General features: G+C 40.3%; 1 protein-coding gene across 1 annotated transcript in view; it reads left to right on the top strand.

Moving 5' to 3' along the window:
• Positions 1-1,194: 1,194 nt before the first annotated feature.
• Positions 1,195-26,399, top strand: part of NGFR (nerve growth factor receptor) — a gene marked incomplete at its 3' end in the record, with an annotated part of 64,461 nt that continues 39,256 nt past the window's right edge. The window contains exons 1-2 of the mRNA XM_081343043.1: positions 1,195-1,345; positions 18,633-18,771. Coding sequence (XP_081199169.1) covers positions 1,217-1,345; positions 18,633-18,771 — 268 coding nt within the window. The 5' untranslated portion in view covers positions 1,195-1,216. The remainder of the gene's footprint in view (positions 1,346-18,632; positions 18,772-26,399) is intronic.

The following is a 26,399-nucleotide window of genomic DNA, read 5'->3' as shown; positions in this document are numbered from 1 at the left end:
AGTGAAGTGTGTCCAAAAAGTCAGATTTGATTGTGTTCCATTTCGCCATAAAGTGTCAATCTCACCTTGGTTCTTGTCGAGATATCTGGCCAAGTATCAGCCTAGCCCAACTTGACTACTCCAGATAGACTGAAGTACAACTCCTATAAATTTCATCCATCGATCCATCTGGCGGCCAAGAGATTTGCAAGGCTGGGACATAACATTGCAAATAATGGCTCCAGATAATAACTTATGGCTATCTGGATGACTTCTGAGGGTCACACATCCTGCACTACAGTTGACTGCTGGTTGGTTGTCCGGTTTACCTTCTTCCTGCTTAGATTATCTCTCTCTGCTTGTATCGGGTCTCTTCAGGCTGGTGGAGTCTGGTTATAAAAGGGAGAAAATAACTGAAAGATTGCATGCCAGCATTGGATGCTTCCAAAGACAGGGCACCATTCCCCAAAGCCACGGCCAGATCTTCTTTTAGCAGATTTTGCAGGAGAAGAAAGAAAGAAAGAAAGAAAGAAAGAAAGAAAGAAAGAAGGAAGGAAGGAAGGAAGGAAGGAAGGAAGGAAGGAAGGAAGGAAGGAAGGAGGAAGGAAGGAAGGAAGGAAGGAAGGAAGGAAGGAAGGAAGGGAGGAGGGAGGGAGGGAGGGAGGAAGGAAGGAAGGAAGGAGGAAGGAAGGAAGGAAGGAAGGAAGGAAGGAAGGAAGGAAGGAAGGAAGGAAGGAAGGAAGGAAGGAAGGAAAAGAAGAAGCAAGCACCCCAAAGTGGCAACTGTTACTAGTCCCTGGGTCCCACCCTTGTGTTTCCATTCACTGGTGGAATCCCTGGAAGTTATTTAAAATCATTTCCTCACCACTGAGGATTTTAATACCTTTCTCAACATCTTTCCTCAACTTTCAGGAGAATATATATTTAAAAAAAAGTTTTATGGTTGGGAAAGATATAATGAACCAAGTGGTTTTCTTTGATAATCTCTTCCTGGGCGCCTGAAAGAAGGAGGGCTTGTCACGTCTCGGTTATTAGTGCGCTCCTTAAACCACCCAGCCAGTGGGAGGAGAACATCGATCGTTTTAATACTAATTTAAAAAAAAAAGGGGGCTGAGCTTACCAGTTACAGAAAGCAGGTGCTGTCCGACTCCCTCAGTTACTAGCGCTGCCTCCGTCGCCATCGAGGCTCTTCTTCTCTCCCTCCCGCCCCCATCCCGAGACGCCCCTTGGGGAGGGAATGTTTAAGCAGCCTCCTGCCCTCTCCTCATCTCCCGGCCGGCACCTTCCTTTCCTGCGCCCTATTTTACCTCAGACCATCATGCAGAAGACGACGTTCTTGCTATGGGGCTTTCTGCTGCTTTCCGGGGTGAGTAGACGGTGCCTGTAGGGAACCGGCCGGGGACCGACGGGGCGAGACACGCTGAGAGGTATTAGGGAATGGGTGGGAGAATGGAGAGCACGCGCCCCCTTCTTCCGCGTCGGGCGCTACTCCATCCCGGAGAGGGCAAAATTGGGATGGGGCAAGTTGGCGGCTTTTTTTTTCTTCCCTTTGGGGTTGGGGAGGAGAAGGGCGAGGACAGCCTGGACCGGTGAGTATCAGAATGTCGTCTAAGATGATTTGGGATGGAAGAGAGGGTCCAAGACTCAGAAATGGTCCCTCGGCGGTGACGGCTGTCCACAGGGTCGCAAGTGAACCCCGTGAGCTTCGCCGCTCAGGCGTGGGAAGGTTGGGATGCGCTCGCGTACGTCACGTGTGAATCTTCGCGAGAGCAGAAGTATCGGTCAAGGTATCAGCCTGGCATGGGGAGAAGGAGGGGAACTTTTGCTGTGCTCCAGTCCGATATAATGATGAGATGGTAATGGTGGTATTGTAAAACTGAATAACAAACGCAAACTGTACAGACTGTGGACCGAGTGGATAATTCTTATAAATAGGGGACAGCGCCGGAGCACTCGCCCTTTCCGCTTGCCACACCTTACTTCTAATCGTTGGGATTCCTCCAGAACAGAAATCCATGCGGCCGAGGAAGACATGAATAAGGAATCTTGGGACGGCGATTAGAGTTTTGAATGGGGGGCGGGATGTGGCAAAAGGCTTCCCGGGTCTGGAAAGCGGGTGTGGCGCTTCTGCGAGTGAGCTCCGGAGAACGATCATCCTTCCCACCCACTCCTTTCTTTGTGGCGGCTCAACTGAAGGGGTTTGGAAGCGCGCCGGCTGGAAGCGAAAGAGGTGGTTTGGGATTCTGAGGCTGGATTTCACTTTCCTTCTTTCGAATTCTCAGGAGAGTAAAGAGATATGGGATAATAAAGGATGTATATTTTCAGGAGGAGGAACATTTCCACACGGCTTCAGAAATGATTGGTTGCTTAACTCTTCGTGCAGAATAAGCACTTTAGCATACCCTATTGCAGAAGAACTGGATGCGGGTGGATGAAGGGGCGGGTAACGAGATCAGCACAAAGTAATTCAGCAGCAAAACTTCAAAAGGCTACCAAATTCCCACTGACTTTTCCTGCCACGAAGCGTGGGTGGGGAGAAGAGGGTCATCTTCGTTTCACATCTCTTCTGGGAAGGAAATTAGGCAGGAAGACAAAGAATCGTTGAAGGGTGTTCGCTCGTTTTAAGTGCTAATAGAGTCTGCAGGGACACGTTTTTATTCTGCAAACGAACTCCTGGAGAAGGATTTAACACTTGTCCTTCACAATGATTTTTTTAAATGGCTGACTCTCTCTCTCTCTCTCCCTAGATACTTTATTCCACCCAGGAAATAACAGTTTTGATTCTATGGATATGTAATTGTATACTATAGCTTTGAAAGACGGGCTAGAAAAGGCACAAAATCCCTTTGATTTCGCAGCAGAAAACTCATTTGAAGTGGTCTTCAGCAGCTGTAAAATCATGCAGCCGCTAAAGAGGACCACTGAGCATGCAAAGAGGGCATGAAGAAGGTTCTCATTTATCCTGTAATCATTTGCTCAAAGCGAAGTCCTTTGAGAGAAAGGCTTCTAGTAATTATGATTTACAGATAGATTTACACATCATCCGATTTTTCCACTGCAGGTTCAGTGGAAAAATAACCCAGAATTTTACCCCAAAGAAAATTCTAATGTTTGACAGTAGGGAGAGAGAAGGGGAGAAAGTTTCATGGCATGGACATGGGGAAGAAGTGATACATTTCATGCCATACATTGTAATGGAATCCAGTGAGTTGTGTTTAGGTCCTGTAATGCCTCCTTAATTAATGCCTCCTTAATTAATTAATCTAATGCCTCCTTAAGTAACACCAGCTGCCTGCAATTAGTGCAGGTTCGAGTCCCACCAGGCTCAAGGTTGACTCAGCCTTCCATCCTTCCGAGGTAGGTAAAATGAGGACCCAGATTGTTGGGGGCAATTAAGCTGACTTTGTAATAATGCCGCTTGGGGTGTGTGTGTGAAAGCCCTAACAAGCAGGCATATACATAGAATGAAGGCTACTGCTAAGTTTGTAAGCCGCCCTGAGTCTTCGGAGAAGGGCGGGATATAAATGGAATTAAAATTAAAAATTAAATTAAAAATTAATTGAAAGCATAGCTGGGCAAGGATTATGGATGGCTCTATAGAAAAAGTGATGGGCAATGAGGCACTTAGAGAGGACAAGTCATGTCCTCAAGATCAATGAGTTTGCCCTGAAGGTTACAATCCTCAAACACAGCAGACTTCTACTTCCACCACATTTACTGTAAGGCTGTGTTGATACAATTCTTGTAATGTGCCATTCATGAAACACATCAAGCTATAAATGTTCTGGGTTTGTTGAGCATGCTTCTGTGCAAAGCAGCTCCAAGTTCAAACTGACTAGGCTTTACCTAATTTGCAAACACTTGCTTTTAAGCTCTCATGGCTTAGAGCACAACTTGTGTGAAGTTATCCCCCAAAGGGAAAAGTGTTACAAGCGTTGTAGTAAACCCAGAGTTCAAACTGTAGTATATGAAAAGTGGATGGGAAGAGAGGTGGAGAGCCTCAGGCATAGAAGCAAGGAGAGGAGGGTGTGGTTTCCCAGCCCTAGCAACTCAGTGTTTTTTTTTAAATGACTCTACATCTCTTCTGCCTGTTTCCTCAGGCAATCTCCAGCACAGGAGTATACTTCTTTCAGTGCTGAGCATAATCTTTGGAGGTGCCCTTCTGCCTATTTGTGAATGTGAATGTGGGGGGGATGGGGGAAGAGCTCTTCTTTAGCTGGGATTGCAATGACAGTCCTTGGGATCCTGGAGCCTCACAAGATTCCAAAATCAGTGCCATGCTTTTGTTTTGTTTTGTTTTCTTTTAGTCAGTAGAAGTCTTCCTTCCTTCCTTCCTTCCTTCCTTCCTTCCTTCCTTCCTTCCTTCCTTCCTTCCTTCCTTCCTTCCTTCCTTCCTTCCTTCCCTTTCCTCCTTCCCTCCCTCCCTTCCCAATAAAAGTGCCAAAAGCATCTTCTTATCGGTGAAGCAGCTAATCTTCTTTATAAGTAGAAGAAAATAAAATGTGTCTTATTTTGAGGGACAGTGGAAATGAAAGAGCACACCCAAGAGGGGCACATTGGAAAGTAGCCCCCCCTCCCCCCACCAGGAGTAGTGAATATATTCTTAATTCTGGCAGAGCTTCTATATAACAGAGTCAATAAAATGTGGCTTCTATATAACAGAGTCAATAAAATCTGCTTAGGGATGGTCCTGCCCTTAGAAGGATGAGTCTTCTGCCTGAAGTAGATGCTGAAGGGCAGGGAGTGGTGCTGGTAAAGGGAATTGAGGGCCCAGCTGTGTGTTCTGCAATCATTGCTCTCGCCTTGGTAAACCAGCTGGCTGCTTTTGGGTGTCATGGAAGATGCTGTCCCATTGCCAATCCCAAATAAGATTTGAGTGAGAAAGCAATTGGTTCTTGATGCGGCAAGGAGGAGCGCTCTACAGGCTTGCAAGACTGGGAGAAGAGAGAAGAGGGACACACAGAGAGAGGGTTAGAAAATTAAAAAAATAATTTTTTTTCTAAGACTGAAAACACTTCAAGTCTCAAAAACACAGACCATGCAATTCAATTAAAATGTTCCAAAACATGTTTATTCCTAAATTCGATGAAGCAAAGAGAAGGGGGAAATCTGATGTGCATAGTTTCCAGAAAATGCCTTCTGCCAGAGGGGGCTTGGGTGTTATTGTGTTGCTAAAAAGAGAAACAGCAAAACTGGGTAGTGATTATTAGGTCATCTGACTTTTCAAAGGGGCAATGAGGCCTCACTCAATATTATTCAGGCTCCTGCTCGAGAGTTTGCCATGCATTGTTCTCTGAACAGAAACTGGGTGGGGCAGGGGGTGTAGAATATATAAGGTCCTGATGAAGAGATGCTATAGCCTGGTGAAGATGGAATAATACAATGGGAAAGAAATTAGTTACTTCCATGGAATGCCTACCTCTTGAGTAGTCACGGACACCCATGAAGCTGAGAAAAAGGCCATACATAATTCAGTGGTACAGGTGATGTTTTGCATTTAAAAGATATCAGATTTAATACCTGGCTTGAATGTTGAGTTAGCAGAGGATATGAAACTTTCTGGTCTAAATCCTGCAGGGCTAAATCTTATTATAATACAGGTCAAAGATTAAAAACATTGGCAGGCTGCTTCCCTAGTATTTGTGGCAGGAAACACTATCAGAATGAGGCTTACATTTTGGCTTTACTTTTTTTAAAAAAAATAATTTTTGTTGAATATTTTACAAAAACAAAACACACTTAAAGAGAAAGAAAAGTAATAAGTAACTAAGAAAAATACAGAAAAGGAGGAAAAAGGTATAAAGGAGCAACATCTGTTTTTTTTCCAGCAACTATACATGCATTTCTATATTAAATTCTCTCTAAGATTGTATTATGGCACTGTTCTTTCACTTTTTTTCTCTTTTTCAGTAAATGTGCACAATGAATTTCTGGTCACTAAAAATATTGGTTATTTTTAACAAGTCAATTTTGCCATTTCTATGAATTCTGACATTTTAACCAACCATTCTTCTGTTGTGGGTACTTAAAAGTTTTTCAGTTTTTGTGCATATAATAAATTTGCTGCAGTTACCATGTGGAAGAACAATTTTTAATAAGTCTTTTCTAGTTGTCTGTCCATCTGTCCATTAGTCCCAGCAAAAAAAGGTTATAGTTTCATTAAGATTTGGGTCTGCCCAGGTGTGTGACACACCTTTCCACATTGCATAATTACCCAGTTTTTTTGATGCCCTGGACCTCCTAAAAATATGCTAGATGGCCACCAGAATGCAATCCTAATGGAGATCAAAACTAAAAGGGAACTGTATTGGCCATATGAAAGAAAGTTTTTTTTTTAAAAAAACCAATAGAAAGTCATACAGTATATTTATTAAGCCAATGCAAACACCATTCTTTGTAAACAATTAAGTCTTATTTTTGTGTTCTCTGAATTAACAACATTAGAATCTGAACCAAGTGTATTGGTCTTGCCATCCACTGGAATCAATAGCAAATCTTTCTGAAAGAGCATTTTATAAGGGCATCGATATGTCCACATGTCTAAAGAGATTGACTGCTATCTGGTTAGATGGAAACTTCTAGAACTATAGATGAGATTGGAAAGCTGAAAAATGGTTTTGGAAGAAAGCAATGGCAAACCACTTCCATTTCAAGCATGTATATGCCAACGCATAGTTTCTAGAAACCAAGCATTTCTTGAAGACAGTTTTCCTTTATAACATATAGCAAGTCTGACTATTGATCGATCTGGTCTGCTACAACCAACTTAACCTCTGCCCCTCTACCATTACCTTAACCTATAAACTGCATTTCAAGTACTTTGACAGGTGATGTATCCAGCCTGCTCTTACTGATTTTGAGGGAGCCCCCTCTGCATTTCCAAATAAAAAGATGAGAGCACTGTTTCCACAAAATGTACATATCTTAATTTTATACTTGGCTACAAATTAATTTGGTTGTAGAAATTATATCTATCATTTGACTAGACAGTCAATTTATCTTACTGAAGTAGGAAAGGCCATTACTAGATCTAATACATGTCAGATGGAAGGCTAGGTCCAAAAGCCCATATGAAAGAAAGTTGAAAAGCTCATTAGAAAGTTATGCAGTATATTTATTAAACCAACATGGAGGTCATTTTTAAAAAATGAGAATAGAATAGAATAGAATAGAATAGAATAGAATAGAATAGAATAGAATAGAATAGAATAGAATAGAATAGAATAGAATAGAATAGAATATTGACCAAGTGTGATTGGACACACAAGGAATTTATCTCTGATGCAAAAGCTCTCAGTGTACATATAAGCAACAAGTGCCATATGTTCATAATCATATAGCAATAGCACTTAGACTTATATACTGCTTCATAGTGCTTTACAGTCCTCTCTAAGCATTTTACAGAGTCAATATATTGCCCCCAACAATCTGGATCCTCATTTTAGTGACCTCAATAGGAGGGAAGGCTGAGTCAAACTTGAACTGGTGAGAATCGAACAGCTGGCAGTTGGCAGAATTAGAATACTGCATTCTAACCGGTGCACCACCATGGCTCCTGTTAAATGGCTTGGGGGTTGAAGTATTCTTAGAATAGAGAAAACCCACAAATGGAAGGCAGTCTTTAGGTGGCACCTTATGTGTCCTATATGTAGAATTCATAAGGCCTTTGCTGTCAAAATCTTAGCCCATTATTTAAGCCAGGCTGTTTTCCTAGTTAAATGCTGAGGATCAAGCCTGTGAGTTCTTTCATGCAAGGCTCCGAACCTTTGCTGCCATATAGTCTCATCCCCATCTTGTCCTCTCAAAGGCTATGAAATAGGTTAGCCTAGGATCAGTGAGTTCTGTAGCTGAATGAGGATCAACAAGGTCTCCTCAGTCTGATAATCCAGCCTTCCCCAGTCTGTCCCAGATGCTCTCTGAGAATTCTGCCAGGTATAGATAATCCAAAACAACTTGGGAGAAAGATCTTTCTTTTAAATTATGTTACACACTGGCTCTTATTAGAGTAACTGTCTGGTGCCTACTTTCTCTCACTTTTAGGTGGCAGGATTGCCAACTTTGAAAATGTGATGTTGCATCAATCCTCCAAAAGAAACTGCTCACAGAGATACTGGTTTAATTGATGACACCTTAGAGACTCATTGATTAACTGTGCCAAGAAGAACTTATTTCACTGTGTCAGACACTGAACAGATTTCATGCCCCTATAATTTTTAGGACTTGCAGTCAGTGGATTGGGAAAGAACCAAAGGTAACAGGAAGTTAGAGAGTGGACTTACTGGTTAGACTTTCAGAGCTGCCTAATGCAAATATTCTCTAGGGCAAAGAAGAGGGGAAAAAAACAACAATAACAAATTGTTATGGTGGAATCAATTTGGGCAAGGGAAAGAATTGTGATCAAACCAGGGAACACTTATCATCCCTCAAGGTACTCATTATAACTGTCCAAGTGCATTTTTTGTGATGTGAGTACAGTGACCCAGAAATCAGAAAGCCGTACCCCGCCCCCTCCAGACAAACAAAAGATAAAGAATCAATACTGCTTGCTCTGCCATTAAGGATTTGGAAGAGGATGAAAAATCAGAGCAGCTGTAATATTTCAACAAATTGTCTTTAAAGAATCAATAAAGAATAAATTGACCTACGAGGCTTTACTGGCTTGCAAACTTTAAGGTGAGTAAGAGGAGAAGTTAAAATGAGAGATAGAGACAAATGGCCTTTCCAGATTCTCCACTATATTTGCTGGCAAAGAAATTGGTTGAATGAATTTCTCCAAAGGATAGAGGCAATTTTCCAAACATTTCTCAAGGTTAGTATTTCCCATTAATGGAAGTACTGTTAGTGAAGTAGCCTCATGGGGCATTGCTTTGTATTTGTGTATATGTGTGATTGTGTGATTTAATGGAATCACATCTGGAGAGAAGGGTGCACAATGAAGTACAAAATATTCATATACATCCTTTGGCTATCTTGTCACTCAACAAATGTAATATCACACCCCACTCATAAGGATGTCTTTGGAATTCTCTTGTCCTTTGAAGTAACTGCTGTGGCAAATTCTCTTTCATCAAATTTGAATGGGAATGTAAAATTTCTCCATATGGCATTCATTAAATTCCCCCTCCATAAAACAGCTCAAATAGCTTTTGTTTATGCTTATTACTCACAGAGCACATTTAATAATTTGCTCTTGTGGTATTTTATTACAATCTGTGTTCAGGATAAATTTTAATCAAGCAAGGTCATGCTTGTATCCACTTTACAGATAAGAAAATTGAGGATGAAAGATTGTGTCCTATAATAAATTGGTATTATAGGGAGGACTTTTTTCATTGATGAAAAATTGAATGAGGCTAATTATTATACTGTTTATTCCAAGTGAGTCATCACAAGACCAGATTTGTGAGCAAGGAATATATTTGTACTTCTAGGACATGTATGAATGGTAACATCAAAACAACGTAAGTGCATCATATAAATTGAAGTGAATCCTCTGCACAGCATGGTTTATATGCATAGTTCCCATGTGCATGGTCCCACCAATAAGTCTAAACCAGTGAATTTCCAAGTTGTTTGTAATCTATGAATTCCTATGCACTAATTTCAGATTGTACAAGTATCATATTATTCCAGTATTCAGTGCCCAATTTTTTCTGCAGGTGTAAAGATCAAGGGGTTTTCTTTCTGTCTTTTTGCCACTAAAAGTAATATTCAAAACAATTAATATTCGAGAAACAAAATGCACACAAAATGCAGCACTAAGAACAAGCCAATAAAATAGCAATAGCACTTAGCACTTAAACTTATATACCACTTTACAATAGCCTCTTAGTGGTTTATAATGTCAGCATATTGCCCCCAAAAATCTGGGTCCTCATTTTAGTGGATACAAGGATACAGTGCTAAGTCAACCATGAGTAGGTCAGAAACGAACTCTAGGCTGAGGGCATAATTAGCCTGCAATACTGCATTTTAACCACTGCGCCACCGCAGCTTCAAATAACCTAAAAAATATTTCAGTTAAACATATCCACACCACTGTAATGCTAAAGGAACTTATTTTAGAAGTTATTTTCCTACTAATGGAAAAGCCTACTGTGGCATGGAGCTGTTTGGGTTAGGGTCTCAGTGCTTTGGTTAGAGAAGAATCAGAGGAACATACTTTTTCTAAAGATCTGCAGACCCAGACAGGTTTATATGGGACAGTGTGATCTGCTTTCCAGAGGAATTGTTCCTTTTCTAAATGTTTATTACTTCTCTGTAGTTCTCTGGACAGCGTACTAGTCTATTAAAATACAATACAAAACAAAATATTAGAAACAGAAGCATAGGATGAAGGTCTGCATAATAACCATTAATCATAACAATAAATGCAAAACATAACATCTATAAAACTAGGAGCAAAACAACTTCCATGACTCCAAAATGGTTTCATTGGCAATTCTACTTTATTCTTATTTAAATATTTTTATTACCTAAGGATTGCACTTATATTTTTTTTGCACATTAGTGCTTCAGATGAGACCTGCTGAGAAGGATATTCTCAAAATTAATTCTACCATTGAGAGAGAAAAAAACCCTCTGTCTCCTACAGTTATTTGACTTTTCTTTAGATGGGAGAACCTGGAAAAGCAACTCCTACAGGTAATATTATAAATATCATGTAACTCCCCATGGAAGGGTTTGTTGTATCATTTCTGCATCATAAAATAGATCTTTTCATTTTCTTCAATAATCATAAAATTGAATTGTTTTTTAATTTAACAGGTTTTTAAATATTACATTTTAGAGGTAACTACTCAAAATTGAATTGTTCTGTAATGAAACAATTTTTAAAATAATACCCTTTTAGAGGTAACTACTCACTGCAGGACCCAGTGTAGAAACAAAGACACCATCATTAACCAGTTAGCCTCTACATACAGACAATCCTTGCTCAGTGATAGCTTTATTAAAAGTGTTTTATTAACAGGCATATGTTTTTAGGAGCTGAATTCACTTTGCCAGATGCATAGAGTGGCTTGATTGATATAGAGCTACAAACTGGTTAATTGGAAAAGGTGCTTCAAGATATCTTCTTGTGTTTAGGACTGTATCAGAATAACAGAAAAACAGAGTTGAAAGGGACCTTGGAGATTTTCTAACCCTGCTCAGGCAGGAAACCCTATATCCTTTGTTTATAAATTTAGATTCCAACCCAACCCATTCACCATCCTTCACACTTAGCTTAGCTGTCTTGCTGCTGGCTGGTTTATTCAGTGATAAAAGGCACTCTGTTGTCACAAAATATAGTAAAAGATTGATGTTAAGAAATATGTGCAGAATGCTCTTTCCTATTGAATAAACCATTCAAAATTGACACAGCAAACAAGTTGCAAAGCTCTATTCCTGCAATCTCAATAACAAACAATAGTGCTGACATCAGTCAAATCGAGATAAATAAAAGAGGAAATCTACCTCGTTCTGAAGCAAATCTCAGTTCCTTCTTTTGAACAGTCCCTTAAGCAACCTGGGTTCTCCAGATGTTGCATTCCAGTTCCTAGCACCCCTAATCAATATGGTGATTATGTGTAGTGTATAGTGTACAATGATAGGATCTTTAGACCAAAGTCATTTGGTGGGGTACCCCATTCATAAATTGAGAATGTTTCTAAGTCAAAATAAAGCAGTTTGGAAATTTAACTTTATCTCCTGAGTTCCTTGTGTTCCATTGTATACACACACAAACAAAACATGAATCCAACTTAAAAGCAATTAAAGGCTTTCCAAATGTTTCATTCTTCCAACTTCCCTTTTGTTCCACCTGTCAGAATGTTTTATGAGGCTAATACCTATGTCAACAAGAGCCATGTTAATAGTAAACACATTTGGATGAATCTAATGAAGAACATGTGTCCTTACCCAAGAATGACAATCTGGGTACCAAAAAGGAAGAAATTTTGGTGTTCCTGGAAAAGTTGAAGTTGAAACATAATGCAGGTTCAAGGTCCTAGTGATGACTTACAAAGCCCTTCATGGCATGGGTCCGGACTACCTACGGCAACACCTGCGGCCGGCGTCAACTTCCCTCCGTCCAGTGCGCTCCCACAGAGAGGGCCTCCTCAGGGTGCCGCCGATCAAAGAATGCCGATTGGTGACCCCCAGGGGGAGAGCGTTCTCTGTGGGCGCGCCAGACCTTTGGAACCACTTACTGGTTGAGCTCCGGATGGCCCCCGACCTTCGCTCCTTCCGGCGCGATCTTAAAACCTTCTTTTTCGAACAAGCTGGCCTGGTCTGATGGGATGGGGTTGGGTTTTTATAAATAGCTCTAATTTTAAGATGTATTAATTATTATGGGCATAATGGTTTAATCGCTTTTAATTTTTGTATTCGGTTTTTTACTATGTATTGCCCTGTTCACCGCCCTGAGTCCCTCGGGAGAAGGGCGGTATACAAATTAAATTATTAAATTAAATTATTAAATTATTACTATTATTATTATTATTATTTTTAAATGAACATGGAAGTTAAATTTTCCACATCACTGAAAATGTGGATTTTCCTTTTTTGGATGTTTCATGCTTGGGATAGTCTTGTCATTAACACAGCCTGCTGTGCTTCTAGAATTTAACCCATAGAAAATCTGCTGGAGTTCTTTTTTTTCAGTGGAAGAAAACAATTCTGAAAAAAAGTGGAAACAGTAGTATGTCTTTACTTGTTATTAAAAAATCCAAATAATTGGCCTTTTATAACAAAAGATCCTATGGAATCACATTTTTTTTAAAAAAAATCAATGCACAATTAACTATTAAAGTAGCAAAAGAAATAAACTATAAAGGACTGAATGAGAGATCAAATGTAATCATACAGAGCTGGAATAAAATCAATAGGATGAGTTAATATAGAAAAACCCCATTGATTTCAGAAACTGCTCAAAATATAAGAACAAGGATCCACTAAGATCCTTAATTATTTTGTGGTTAAAGAATCATCCACACGTTTGGCTGATATGTTCAAATTGAGGATCTGCCTGTTATTCTTGGCTCAGAAGACCAACATAGATGTCATATCACTTCTAACATGCTTGAAGTATATTCACTGTTAAAGTGATTGTTTGCTATTGTTCTTCCATGTTATTCCATGGGCAACCACACAAGGGTTAATGTTGGCTGATAGTATCTCGTATATGGCAATGTAAAGGACTGAAAACATGCAGGCAAGCTCTGTCCTTCAGCTGCAGATGTGTGCAAGTGAGGAGCCTTCAAAGAGCCATTGACAGATTTCATGCACCAACAGTGCAGCTGTCAGGAATAAGTGTTTCTTTGATGGGGAGGATGGGGAGTGTTGCATGTTTTAGACCTTCATAATTTCAATTCGATTATATTATATTATATTATATTATATTCACTTTACCAATGAATATACTTCAAGCATGTTAGATCAAGTCGATTAGAAGGTCGGCAGTTTGGCGGGTCAAATCCCGAGTGCCGCGTAACAGAGTGAGGGCCTGTTACTCGTCCCAGCTTTTGCTAACCTAGCAGTTTGAAAGCATGTAAAAATGCAAGTAGAAAAATAGGGACCACTACGGTGGGAAGGTAACAGCGTTCCGTGCGCCTTTGGCGTCTAGTCATGCTGGCCACGTGACCATGGAGACGTCCTCGGACAAGCGCTGGCTCTTCGGCTTTGAAATGGAGATGAGCACCGGCCCCTAGAGTTGGAAACGACTAGCACGCATGTGCGGGGGAACCTTTACCTTTTTAATTTCAATTCAGAAATTAAGTCATGGATAGCTCCAGCAGACAGTTCTCTTCAATCTGGTGTCATCCAAATATACAGAGACAGCAACTCCCAGAATTTCCAAACAACAAAAACATTACAGGTATTATTTGGGATATCAGAGATGTTGGCCAATAGATACCTGCAGCTCTGTGTATCCATATTGCAGATGTCAGCTACACAAGCAATAAATGATAGCTTTGAGGCAAGATTTATTTTCACCAATAACAAAAGATTATATTTTAAGGCAGCAGTCTGCCCACATGACAGGAGCTGTGATAGCCATCTACCGTACAGGTATCAGTTCTATCACATGGAAGCTGAAGCATGATTTGTTTTCTTGTTCCAGAGAGCAAAACTAGAATTAATCCATGGAAATGTCAAGACAGCAGATTTTGCAATGCATTGGAAGAAATTTTCTAGGTTTAAGAGATTTTTAACTGTGGAATGTTGTTTCTTGGAATCTTTAAACAGGGATTAGATGGCAAAGTGGTAATGATACCAGTGTTGCATTTTGTACTGGAGATTCTCCACTGAACAGTGGAATAATAGAACCATATTATTGGAAGAGGACACTGAAAGCTAGATGACCTCCAACGATCCTTCCATTTCCATTGTCAGTATACAAGATTAATAGTACTCAGATCATGACAAAAGCACTTCCTCAAAGAAAGGATAATTGTAACCCTAATGTAGCTAAGGAAGACATACTTTCAGTTGTATAGTGGGAGAGCTATATTTCATGAGAAATGTCCTAAGGAAACTTTCTATGTTTAGCCATCAATGAATAATGTCAAGGGAGGAAAGAACATACTGCAGTTTGAGAAATCAATTTACTATCAGTTTCAACACCTAGCAAAAAAAAAAGTAGCTAATTCTGCCACATCTGTAGTTCAGGCCAGATTTATGAGCTCTTCCTGTAGAAGATGAATCTGGCATTTACTTCTCTAGCTCTGTGCACACAGAAGTACTGTGGGTCAAAAAAAAAGCTCTTACTACACTGCTCAAAAGAAATTACAAAAAATAATTAAGAGCACTCTCTGTACTGATTTTCTGCTCTGATTTTATCAATATCTGATGAACTCTCCTCTTTGTTGGTTTTTATTGGATGTTACTGGGTAATTTGGTCTTTCCTAATAGGGATGTGTATGTTTCTAAAGTGCTGAAACCCAGCACCTCCCTAGTATTCATTAAAACATTACAGTCAGTGCTTTTTTTGTAAAAGAAAAAGGTGCCAGAACTCACACATGTCATACAACCTGCCTTGCCTTACCCTACAAGGTTCCATCCAAAAAAGGTGCCGGAACTCCGTTCTGAGCGTTGTATGAGAAAAAAAAGCCCTGATTACAGTATTGTTTAGGTAGCAGGTGCTTTAAGAATCACATTAACTTTAAATCATCTGAAAAATAGTAAGGGTGCTGTAGCAAATAGTAGGGAGGTACTATGTCTGTGTGAAGTCTGATGCATTTTTTTCTAATCATTTTCAAAGTAAACCTTTAATTCTTAATGTATTTCTTGTTCTTTTCCAATTAAGCTGCAAGCTCAGTTCATTAGCATTGCCTCTTACCAACTTCTAGTAATATCAAATTTAGCTGTTTTCCTAATATTCAGACTTCTGCTGTGATGATTTATTAGCCTTTCTGGACTTCTTTGCTGCCCTGTTGTTTCTTGTATCATCAGATGAGTCAAAGAATCTTGGCTACATCTGTTCTTGTTTCTTATTGTATGTTGTGCTGAAATGAGGATTGTTAATCTTGATAAATTTAAATTAAAACTTTTTATCAACTTCAGAAAAAGTTGCCATTGTTCAGCTTTGAATCTCATTTTTTTTCCTTAGTAGTTGGGAACAAATACCTGACTTTGACTGATCTTAACATGAAAAGCCGTAAATGATGTGCACACATTTCATATTTTTTGTTAAATCCACCTGCAACAGCACCCCTGTAAACTATGTTACTCGCTACATGAGAAAGTTGATGGAGAGTTTAACTCCAAGTAAGGAGACTTGGTGTAGGATACAAGCAGAAATTTAAGCGAGTAAGGGGGGGAGCTGCAGAGATCCATCTACAGTTTTTCAACTCGGACACTGGAAAAAATTGTATCATTTTCTAGAAAGAGAAAAGTAGAGTATCCATAACTTCTGCAAAAGATGGGTCTTCTGTGATAGGAACCCCAAAGGGAAAGTGGAAATGCTACCCATTGCTGCTGCTTTTATTCTGGAGGACTTCTGCAATGGTAACAGGAAACATGAAAGGAAACATTTTCTTTCTGCCTCTCTGAATTAGGGGGTGTTATGTACTGGGTTTTGGTGATACACCACATGGGTTGCTGGAGCAGCTAACGGCTCTCCAGCAACCCAGACTAACTGTCTCCTGTCCTGCAATTGGCTAGCCCCAGGCGGCAAGAGTGGGTTCAAACCTATTGGCTGCCGCCTAGGGCCTAGACTATATATTGCGGCTGGTTGCAGCCCATTCTTCAGTACAGTTCTAGCAAGAATAAAGTATGAGTTATCCTGTACTCAGACTTGTGTCATCATTCCTGCACCCAAGAGCCCACTATTTAACAGGGGGAATAAGGAACAGTTCCTGATCCTTCCAGATGCTTTTAAGAGGAAGGGGTAAAAGATTCAAAGGAGTATGTGGGGAACTCACATTTCTCAAGGCAGGAGTGCCTATTATGTCAATGTTAAATTATCACCTAATATTATGAGAAATGTACCTGTTAAGTCATGGGAAAGGCAGGAAAAAGAAGTAGCCAGTCTAAATCGTAAGGGTATAAGAGAAGTGTGCCCTCAAGTTGGCAAATGGCAATTGACTTCTTCAAGTGGCATCATTCTGAATATAGTAAAAATCTGTATTTAGCCATGCAGTTTCAAGTGTTTCTGCTGAATTCAAGACAGGGGATCTGACAGTGATGCTGCCATGGATGAAAGTTTTCTGAAATGGTGCTTCTGGGTTCCCAGTTTTTCCCCCCTCAGCTGGTTCTCTCTTTACAGCATACACACTGTGTTTCTTATCTCTTGACGTGCCTTACTAGAGAGTAGCAACTTTTGGGGGAGGTGTCTTCCTTTGGCCACTCAAAGTTCATCATAGTTTTATTTCAATTCTTTCTTTGGCTGTTTTGTATAACAGCTGGTGATGTTTTTTCAATGTCCGGAGGTTGTTGGGGCTTGGATTGGCAAAAATTGGGTGAAGTTGAACCCAAGAAGCTCTACTTGCTCATCAAGGCTCTCTATCTGCTCCTGTGTGGTCTTTTGAGGGAGTGGCAGAGCCCTTGAAGCAGCTGCTTTGCAACTTGGGGGGTCCTCTTGGACTACGGGCTATTGCTATGTGGGCAGGTGGAAGGTGTCTAGGAAACCTTTTGCCTGGTTCCAAATGGGACACCTGTTGAGCCTTTCCTGCACTCAGAGGATTTTGAAACTCATATCATTTTTGCAACGCATCCTCATGGGTCTGCCTTTAATGATATACCAGATACCACATTTCAAGCAAAATGAATAAGTCTATTTACTAACTGATACTAGGTGCCTGAAGCATATTTACACTGCAGTAAATATGCCAGTACACTTCCAGATGTGATTTAGGTTATGATGATATAGACATTTAACAAATAAGGAAATAGTTTATTGTACGTGTGTTTTTCTTTTATCGTGGCAAAATTTACATTTAATGGCAACTTGGGATGGGCTTCTGGACACTGAAAATGGACCTGAAGCTATAAGGTCATGATCTCCTCATGTTCAGATAAAAATGACAAGTTCACATTGTTATTCTGAAGTTGGTGATTCTATCATGCACTCAAGTCTTCCTATGTAATATGAGAATTGTAAATTGGAATGATGTAGATGTTACACAGATTTTTATACATTAAGTTTGAAATCTTGCTCTTCAAAATATTCAAGGCTATCTACAACATCTACTTTCCAGATCACCATCTGACTAATGGCCATGACTGGCCACTCTTTAAAATGGCCTAGTTGATCTAAACGATTAAAGCAGATTTCCCCAGATGGATGCTTTCCAGATATGTTGTAGTACAATTGCCATAGGTCACAGTTCACAGACTTTGGCTTGACTGTTCTGGGAACTGTGAAAATTGTAGGGCAGCACATCTGTATAGCACCTTGTTGAAAAATGTAGACTTTCAACTGGGTTTCTGTTTGCTTCTAATATAGGAATGTCCACCAAGATAAACTCAATATCTGATTAAAATACCTTACATGAGGTCAGACAATTAGTCCTTCTCACCAAGTTGCCATGACTTTTCAACAAAATAATTCTAAACAGAAATTTTGTGGAACTTCACTCAAACTCAGATGTTACCTATGTAATTATTTTCTCACAGCCATGCTATGTACAGCATGAATTTGCAGATTTATCTCTGACACTGGAAATGTCTAAGAAATAATGAAGGTTCACTAGGAATCTATTTAATAGATTGCAAGACTGAGAATAGAGATAAGGGGTCATTGGTGCTCTCTCTAAGCTCGGTTGTCTCTTGCAGATGTTTCATTATCCAAACTAGGTAGCATAATCAATGCTCTGATATTACCTAGTTTGGGTGATGAAATGTATGCAAGAAAACAATCAAGCTCAGAGAGCACCAAGGACCCCTTATTTCCACCACGAGCTACAAATGGCAGTTTGACATGCCTGGCATAGAGAGTTTGAAAAATTTCCCTTTGGGGCAGTTGGAATGAAGCTCATAAAAGGGAAAAAAATCCTCAGGTAAGTCCATATTCTTGGTTCCACACCAATGATAGTTTATTTTTTATTTGCCAATCTGATGAATCTTCTTGGCCAAGTCCTGGAGCAAAAAGCAGCATTTTTGGGAGTATCTTTGCGTTCAGAGTTAGAAGTAGCCTTACCATCTGGGTTCTGCTTTTTCTCTTGCTATAGGGCTCAGCAGGGGCCAAGGAACAATGCTCCACAGGGAAATTTACTGTCAGTGGGGAATGCTGTCGAGCCTGTAATCCTGGGGAAGGAGTTGCCCAACCATGTGGAGTAAACCAAACTGTCTGTGAACCTTGCCTGGACAGTAAGTAACATATTATTATTATTATTATTACTATTATTATTATTATTATTATTATTATTATTATTATTATTATTATTATTATTGCAATAAATATACTGTACTTATATCACACTTTTTTCTTTGAGAATTGAAGCAGCATTCTCAAGGTTTCTCTTCATTATACTGCACAAGAACAGTTCTCTTGCTTAGGCTGAACTAGGAGAAACTGATGGGTCTAAAAGTAATAGTGAGCTCCATGCCTGAATGGAAATTTATGCAACCTTTTGGATCAGTTGATTAATCCAGTATTTGAAGAATCCTTTTAAAGGCAGAATGGATTCTCATTTGTGATCAGTGGCCAACCAAATGTCAGTGACCATGATACCCTACTGAATCACCTATGGAGGCTAGGGATTGGGGGTACTGGTAGCTGCAGTTGGTAGTGGGGAAGGGGAGGTTTCCAGTCACCATTCAAAAGGTCATCAGCAAGATACCCTAATCCAGGGGTAGGCAACCTTGGGAGTTGAAGTCCTCGAGTCATAAAAGAGCCAAGGCTGCCTACCCCTGCCCTAATCAAAGGAATCAAAGACCATTTAGAGACTTTAAGGACTTTTCTGTCTTGGGAACATACAAGCATTGTCCTGAGCATCTCTTCAGATTATAATTCTCCTTTGTACTCAGAAGAGGATTAAAGTTGCATGTCCATTTGGGTATGAACCCATATTTGTAAGCCTGCTTTTTTGCAGGCAAAGGGGAAGTCCAATAAGTAACAGCTTTTTTTAAAAAAAAACCCACCTTCAATGCAGGTTTTTTTTCCAGCCTAATGCTTTTCAACTACTTTATCTATTGAACTGATTTATATTCTGCCTTTCTGCTACATGCTTAGATTCTGCTACATGCTTAGCTAATTATATAATAGGTAAAGGTAAAGGTTCCCCCGCAGATGCGTTCTAATCGTTTCTGACTCTAGGGGCCAGTGCTCATCTCCGTTTCAAAGCCGAAGAGCCAGCGCTTGTCCGAGGACGTCTCTGTGGTCATGTGGCTGGCATGACTAGACGCCAAAGGCGCACGGAACGCTGTTACCTTCCCACCGTAGTGGTCCCTATTTTTCTACTTGCATTTTTACGTGCTTTCAAACTGCTAGGTTGGCAGAAGCTGGGACAAGTAACAGGCACTCACTCTGTTATGCGGCATTCTGGATTCGACCCGCCAAACTGCCAACCTTCTGATCGACAAGCTCAGCGTCCTAACCCACTGAGCCACTGCGTCCCTTAATTATATAATAGAAATAGTCAAAAGGATTGTATGGAGCTATAATCTACAACCTTCTTAGGTTTTATGGTCATTGGGCATTTTGGATGGACATAATCACAGAGTAGTCCATTCATTTTAGAAGGGAACCCTGTTTAAATTGTTCAGGTAACAAGTTGCAGATATACTGATTTTGCCTTGCCAATGAATTTTACTTTGCGACAATAGGGTAAAGTTTAATTGAATAGTGAAAAACAATATCCATCCTTTCTTCCATTTAAGTTCTTTTTTTTAAGAGGAGGGAAATGTAAGAAACTTCTGTGAAAGTTGCAGTCCATAAAATAAGCTGTTTTTAAGTATTTTTTTATTGTATGTACACATCTTAGGCCAAATGTCACTGATTTTCCTGTATGCTTTAATAACAAAACTACTTTCACTAATCCTTTCATAGAATTTGTAGATAAACTGTCTTCTTGCATATGTCTATTTATTATGAATCAAGTATTGATTGCTTTAAAACTTTGGAAATTGTGATCATGTGACCATGGCTCACTCTGTGATGTCCTAATTGGAAGTAGCCAAGTACCAATGACCATGGGGGCACTGTGATGGCCAGAACTTTGAGGATTAATCATAACTACCACTTGTTCAACACCATTGTAAATTCAAATGAGTGGTCATAAACCAAGAACCACTGTATACCCAAGTATAGTAGTAAATAGCAAAGCAAATTGTTCCTTCTTAACCTAGGCAACCACTGCTCTCATTGCACGTTGTTTTTTAATTGTATGTTCAAATAATATCACATTTACTTCTCCAGTGCATTTAGATAAATAATAGCATACAGGATGTTTATATTTTGATTATCTTGTTGGTCAGTGCTTTCATTCCAATACAATCTGTCTGCTTATAAATAATATTAACATATATTCAATAAGCAACCCAACATCCTAAAAAGGACATCAAATAAGTTATTCTTTTTATACTTTACTTTACTTTTATTAAATTTGTATACCGCCCTTCTCCCGAAGGACTCAGGGCGGTTAACAGGGCATATATAAATAACAATACAAAAATTAAAAAGGAATTAAATGCCCAATTAAAAATTACAGTAGCAATAAAAGCAATAAAAGACCCATTAAAAACCCTAACATTCCCCCATCAGGCCAGACCAGCTAGTTCAAATAAGTGGGTCTTCAGACCGCGCCGGAAGGAGCAAAGGTCCGATGCCATCCGGAGCTCAACCGGCAGTTGGTTCCATAGCGTCGGAGCACCCACAGAGAAGGCCCTCCCCCTGGGGGCCACCAGTTGACATTCCCTGACCGTAGGCACCCTGAGGAGGCCCTCTCTGTGGGCACGCACAGGGCGGAGGGGAGTTGACGCCGGCAGCAGGTGGTCCTCGAGGTACCCCGGATACAAATTTATCCTAAGCAAGGAGGTTGCAGCACTACAGCAAGTATCCTGCAAATGAAGATTATTCAATGAAGACAAATTTGGAGAAATCTATACAGGTAGTCTTCAATTTACGACCACAATGGAGCCCAAAATTTCTGTTGCCAAGCGAGACATTTGTTAAGTGCATTTTGCCCAATTTTACAATATTTCTTGCCACAGTTGTTAAGTGAATCACTGCAGTTGTTAAATTAGTAACACAGTTGTTAAATGAATCTGGATTCCCCATTGACTTTGCTTGTTAGAAGTTTGCAAAAGGGGATCATATGATCTGAGGACACTACAACTGCCATAGATTTGAGTCAGTTGCCAAGCATCTGAATTTTGATCCCATGACCATGGGGATGCTGCAACAGTTGTTAGTGTGAAAAAAGATCATGTCACTTTTTCAGTGTTGAAACTTTGAATGGTCACTAAATGAACTGTTGTAAATTGATGACTACCTGTATATTCCTAAATGTCACAATTTAGCATTTCCATAGGACAATATTTTTCCAGGGCACTTTTACTATGATAGAAGTGTTCCTTTAGAAGACTCCATAGGGCAGGACCAGTGGTGGGATTCAAATATGTGAACAACCGGTTCTCTGTGTGGATGCCGCTTCCGGAAGTCCATTCTGGGTCTAGGCAACAAAAAATTAGCTACCGGTTCTGCCGAAGTGGTGCAAACCGGCTGAATCCCACCATTGGGCAGGACCAGGGCTTTTTTATTGTCATAGAACGCTCAGAATGGAGTTCCAGCACCTTTTTTGGATGGAACCTTGTAGGGTAGGCAAGGCGGGTTGTATGACATGTGTGAGTTCCGGCACCTTTCACAAAAAAAGCACTGGGCAGGACACATGATAATAATAAAGCAACAAACAAGCAAGCAAATTTTGCTCTCTGAGTTAAAGGAGAAACAAGTGTCCTCTACCTCTAATAGAGGAATCTTGCTTTGATGGTGATGGAACATCAGTCTCTAATTCTAACTTAGAGAGGCCAGAGATGATGGCCTGGAACACATGAGTCTTAAAGGCGGCTACTGCTGCTGCGGCTCTTCTTTCATCTTCTGATCTACTGAGATGATTACCTAACTTTGCCTAATGGTACAGACAGGATTCCTGCCAGCTAATATTAAGCACCTCTGAGGAACCAACCTGACATATTAGCATAGTTGAGTATGTTTAAACTGTGCTCTTTTTAGACAAATGTAAATCTACATTTATCAAGTTTAGCAATCATGCATTTTGATCCTTCAGGATTTTCTCAGCACAAAGCTGAATCTGTATTTGATTACCCGCAGATTCCTCTGATGTCTTCAATTTTCTTAGTAACTGAGCTATTCCATAACTGTTATGAAAATTCTTTGAATATATATATGTTTATGATTCCCATCACATTCAGGGAAGATCTTCTGAGTAATTCATTTTTATTTCATTCTCAGGAAGTCATTTTCCTCTATAAAATATTGAAAAGCTGGCTATTTTTTTGTTTCCCAAAAACAAAGTCCAAATATTTCAGCCACTTTTTCTCTGGAAGTTCAATGGTTTTCATCTAAGTTGCTTATTAGGTTGCGCCTTTTTGTGCTATTGTTTTAGAATTTCTCTTTACCACAGGTTGTCCCTGGATATAGCATTTTTAAATCTTTCTGCATCAGTTTCTTTAAAAAATATAATCTGTTACACACTGTATACTATATTTGCGGTACAGTATATCTGAAACCAAGAACATGACCTTGCAGTAACCACTAGTAAAACATTCTCCAAGGTTATTTCTCTGGTCCTCTACTACAATATCACACCCTCAGTGTCTTGAACCAAAGAAATCTAGGTTCATATCTCAACTAGGATTGTAAATGCTCTGCTTTCATTCACTTCAGCATTTTTGTGGAGTTTCTGCAAAAGTAAAATAACACTCCAAACTCCTACGGACTATAGGATAGGAGTCAAATAAATCAATGAAAACACATCTAAAACTCTGTCTTAATCTGCCCAGAATAATAATCCGTTCAGGAAATTATATGTTAATGCTTCTGGAGAATGCTTAGTTTTAGGCTTTGGAGGTTCTCCAAGAGCAGCAGGAATAATTATAGCATTACTGCTGTTATTGCTTTATGTTGCCTTTCATTTTCTGGGTGGGATACTGTGAAACTTATTAAAGTGCGTACCTCTCAAAAACAGTTCTGTATTTCTGTTTATGTCTTAGAAGTATCCTTAATTGTGCTTCAGAGGCTGAAAGAAAAATAAGGTATTTAATACTCCCTCCTTCCACTTGCTCCTTTAAACACCAACCCATTGGGTAGCTTGGGGTCAATTTAATATTTTTCTGGAAGAATGTTAAACTGGTGGTAAGAGCAGCTTCAACAATAGTTGGGGAGGGAAAGGCACATAAGTACCCCCTTCTCTCTGGTGCTTCATTCTGCAACTCCTCCACCTATCAGCTATTGTTCAGGCTGCTTTTTGGACACAATTTAATGCTGCATTCCAAACAGCACCTAGCAGGCACCCTGAATGGGGCCAGAGTTGCACCATGGGGCAGCAGAGAGAGAGAAATCCATCTCTTTTTTCCCCCAGTACGTATCATCTTCTTCATCTATAATTCACTGGCTTCTATTCAGATTGATCTAGGTTTGTAGACCTGTGTGTAAAGGGAGACTATTTGAAACAATGGAGGGAAGTGCCCAGGAACCATAGCATATCACAACCAGTCAAAAGTGGCCAAGAGATTCTGTGCACCAAGAGATTCTGTGCAGATTGTGTGCCTTCCCCCTAAGGATCACCTGACCATACCATAAATAAAATGGTGAATTATGTCAAACTCTTACATGATAAAATGGCCTCGACATATTGGCTCATCAAAGGAAGATACCCTATTTTAACATTGGAATAGCTAAAGGTGGCTTTAGGTTGCCTTAACTATGGGTTGGTAACAAGATGGTAAGTTTTGGGAGAAAGCATTAATGGTTAAACGCAAACAGGAAAGGGCTTCTGGACTTCATCCTAAGCTCAACTAATGTCATCCTCTGATGGATCACTTTTATATCCTGATATTTCTCCACTTGCAGATGCATCATTTATTTAATATATATATATATATATATAAGAAAATTTAATATACCGTATATACTTGAGTATAAGCCGAATTTTTCAGCCCACTTTTTGGGCTGAAAAATTCCACTTCGGCTTATACTCCAGTCAACAAAAAAACTTACCGAGGACTTGTGCGCGGCCGAGGCTTTGGTGCTTCCGGGATCGCGCGCACCTCTCCCAAGCCACCGCCGTCCGAGACCTGCAGGTCTCCGTTCCTCCGCGCCCTGCCTGCCTGCTTCTTTCAGCTGTCTGCCCATCAGCTGTCCATAGGGATGCTGCAAAGCTCTCCTTCTCTAGGCCTTGGACTCCCTCCTGGCTGAAGAGTAGATGAACCAAGCCAGCAAGGAGACAAAATGTTTCTGCAGCTGTTTTTCCTCTGAAGGTTTTTTTTGTTTTTTTTTTTTAAAGTAATCTCCGAAGGTTATGCCAGAAAATGGAGGACGCTGGGTCTTTGCAAGCTTTAGCTGTCCGCCTGGCTGCCTGAAGGCCGCCCTTTTCAGGCAGTCTGACAGACAGCTAAAACTTGCAAAGACCCAGCGTCCTCCATTTTCTGGCACAACTTTTAGGGATTTATTATTATTATTCCTACTACTACTATTACTACTACTACTACTTCAGGAGTAAAAAGTTGCAGAAAAAAATTCTCTCCTTACTAGCTTAGTTCCTCTACTCTTCCATCTGGAGCCAAGGTAAGATTTTAAAAAGGGATATTGGTTGGAAGGCAGAGGGAGAGTTTAGTTTTAGCATCTAAAAAAAGGGGGGGGAATCAGCGAGTACATCCCAACCAGCTTTTTATGTTTTTGTTATTGAAGAAATATGGGGGAGGGGGAGGGGTTCTGGGGTGGGTTGGGGAGGGGATAATATTGTAACTTCAATAAAAATTTTCAATAAAAAAAAAAGAAATATGGCTTTCTGGGGGAAGGTGGGGAGGGCGTTAAGGAAGGAAAGGGTTTTTGGAAGCTCGTCCTGAAGCTGCCTTTTGTGCAAGGGGCCTTTTCTCAAAGCCTAGAGAGGCAGCTTTGTTGCCTCCCCGTAGACAGCTGATGGGCGAACACCAAAAGCTCCAAAAGGCTAGGGAACTAGTCCCAGAACACCTTGGTAGGAGGAAGGGCAGAGGCAGAATTGGGAAAGAGGTAAGACAGGGTTTTCCTTCCCAGATGTTTCTCTTTGGCAAGACAGCCAGCTGTGCTGAAGCCCAGTATCTGGGGGTGGGGGAGACCTGAGGCAGGCGGGCTGGTGCTTGCATTAGGCCTCCCAGGATCCCAGAGGCTTGCAGAGCGCGGATCCAGCCTCCGAGGCATGCAGAACGGCGGATCGGCTTATACTCGAGTCAACAACTTTTCCCAGTTTTTGGGGGTGAAATTGGGGGTCTCGGCTTATACTCGAGTCGGCTTATACTCAAGTATATACGGTATATATATATATATATATATATATATATATATATATATATATATATATATATATATATATATATAAATTTAATATATATATATAAGAATATATATATATAAGAATATATATGTATATATATATAAGAATAGGGACGCGGTGGCTCAGTGGGTTAGGACGCTGAGCTTGTCGATCAGAAGATCGGCAGTTTGGCGGGTCGAATCCCGAGTGCCGCGTAACAGAGTGAGCGCCTGTTACTCGTCCCAGCTTCTGCCAACCTAGCAGTTCGAAAGCACGTAAAAATGCAAGTAGAAAAATAGGGACCACTACGGTGGGAAGGTAACAGCGTTCCGTGCGCCTTTGGCGTCTAGTCATGCCGGCCACATGACCACGGAGATGTCCTCAGACAAGCGCTGGCTCTTCGGCTTTGAAACGGAGATGAGCACCGGCCCCTAGAGTCGGAAACGACTAGCACGCATGTGCGGG

This window comes from Vipera berus (assembly GCF_964194415.1).
Source record: "Vipera berus genome assembly, chromosome: Z".
NCBI lineage: Eukaryota > Metazoa > Chordata > Lepidosauria > Squamata > Viperidae > Vipera > Vipera berus.
This window is presented reverse-complemented; position numbering and strand designations above follow the sequence as displayed.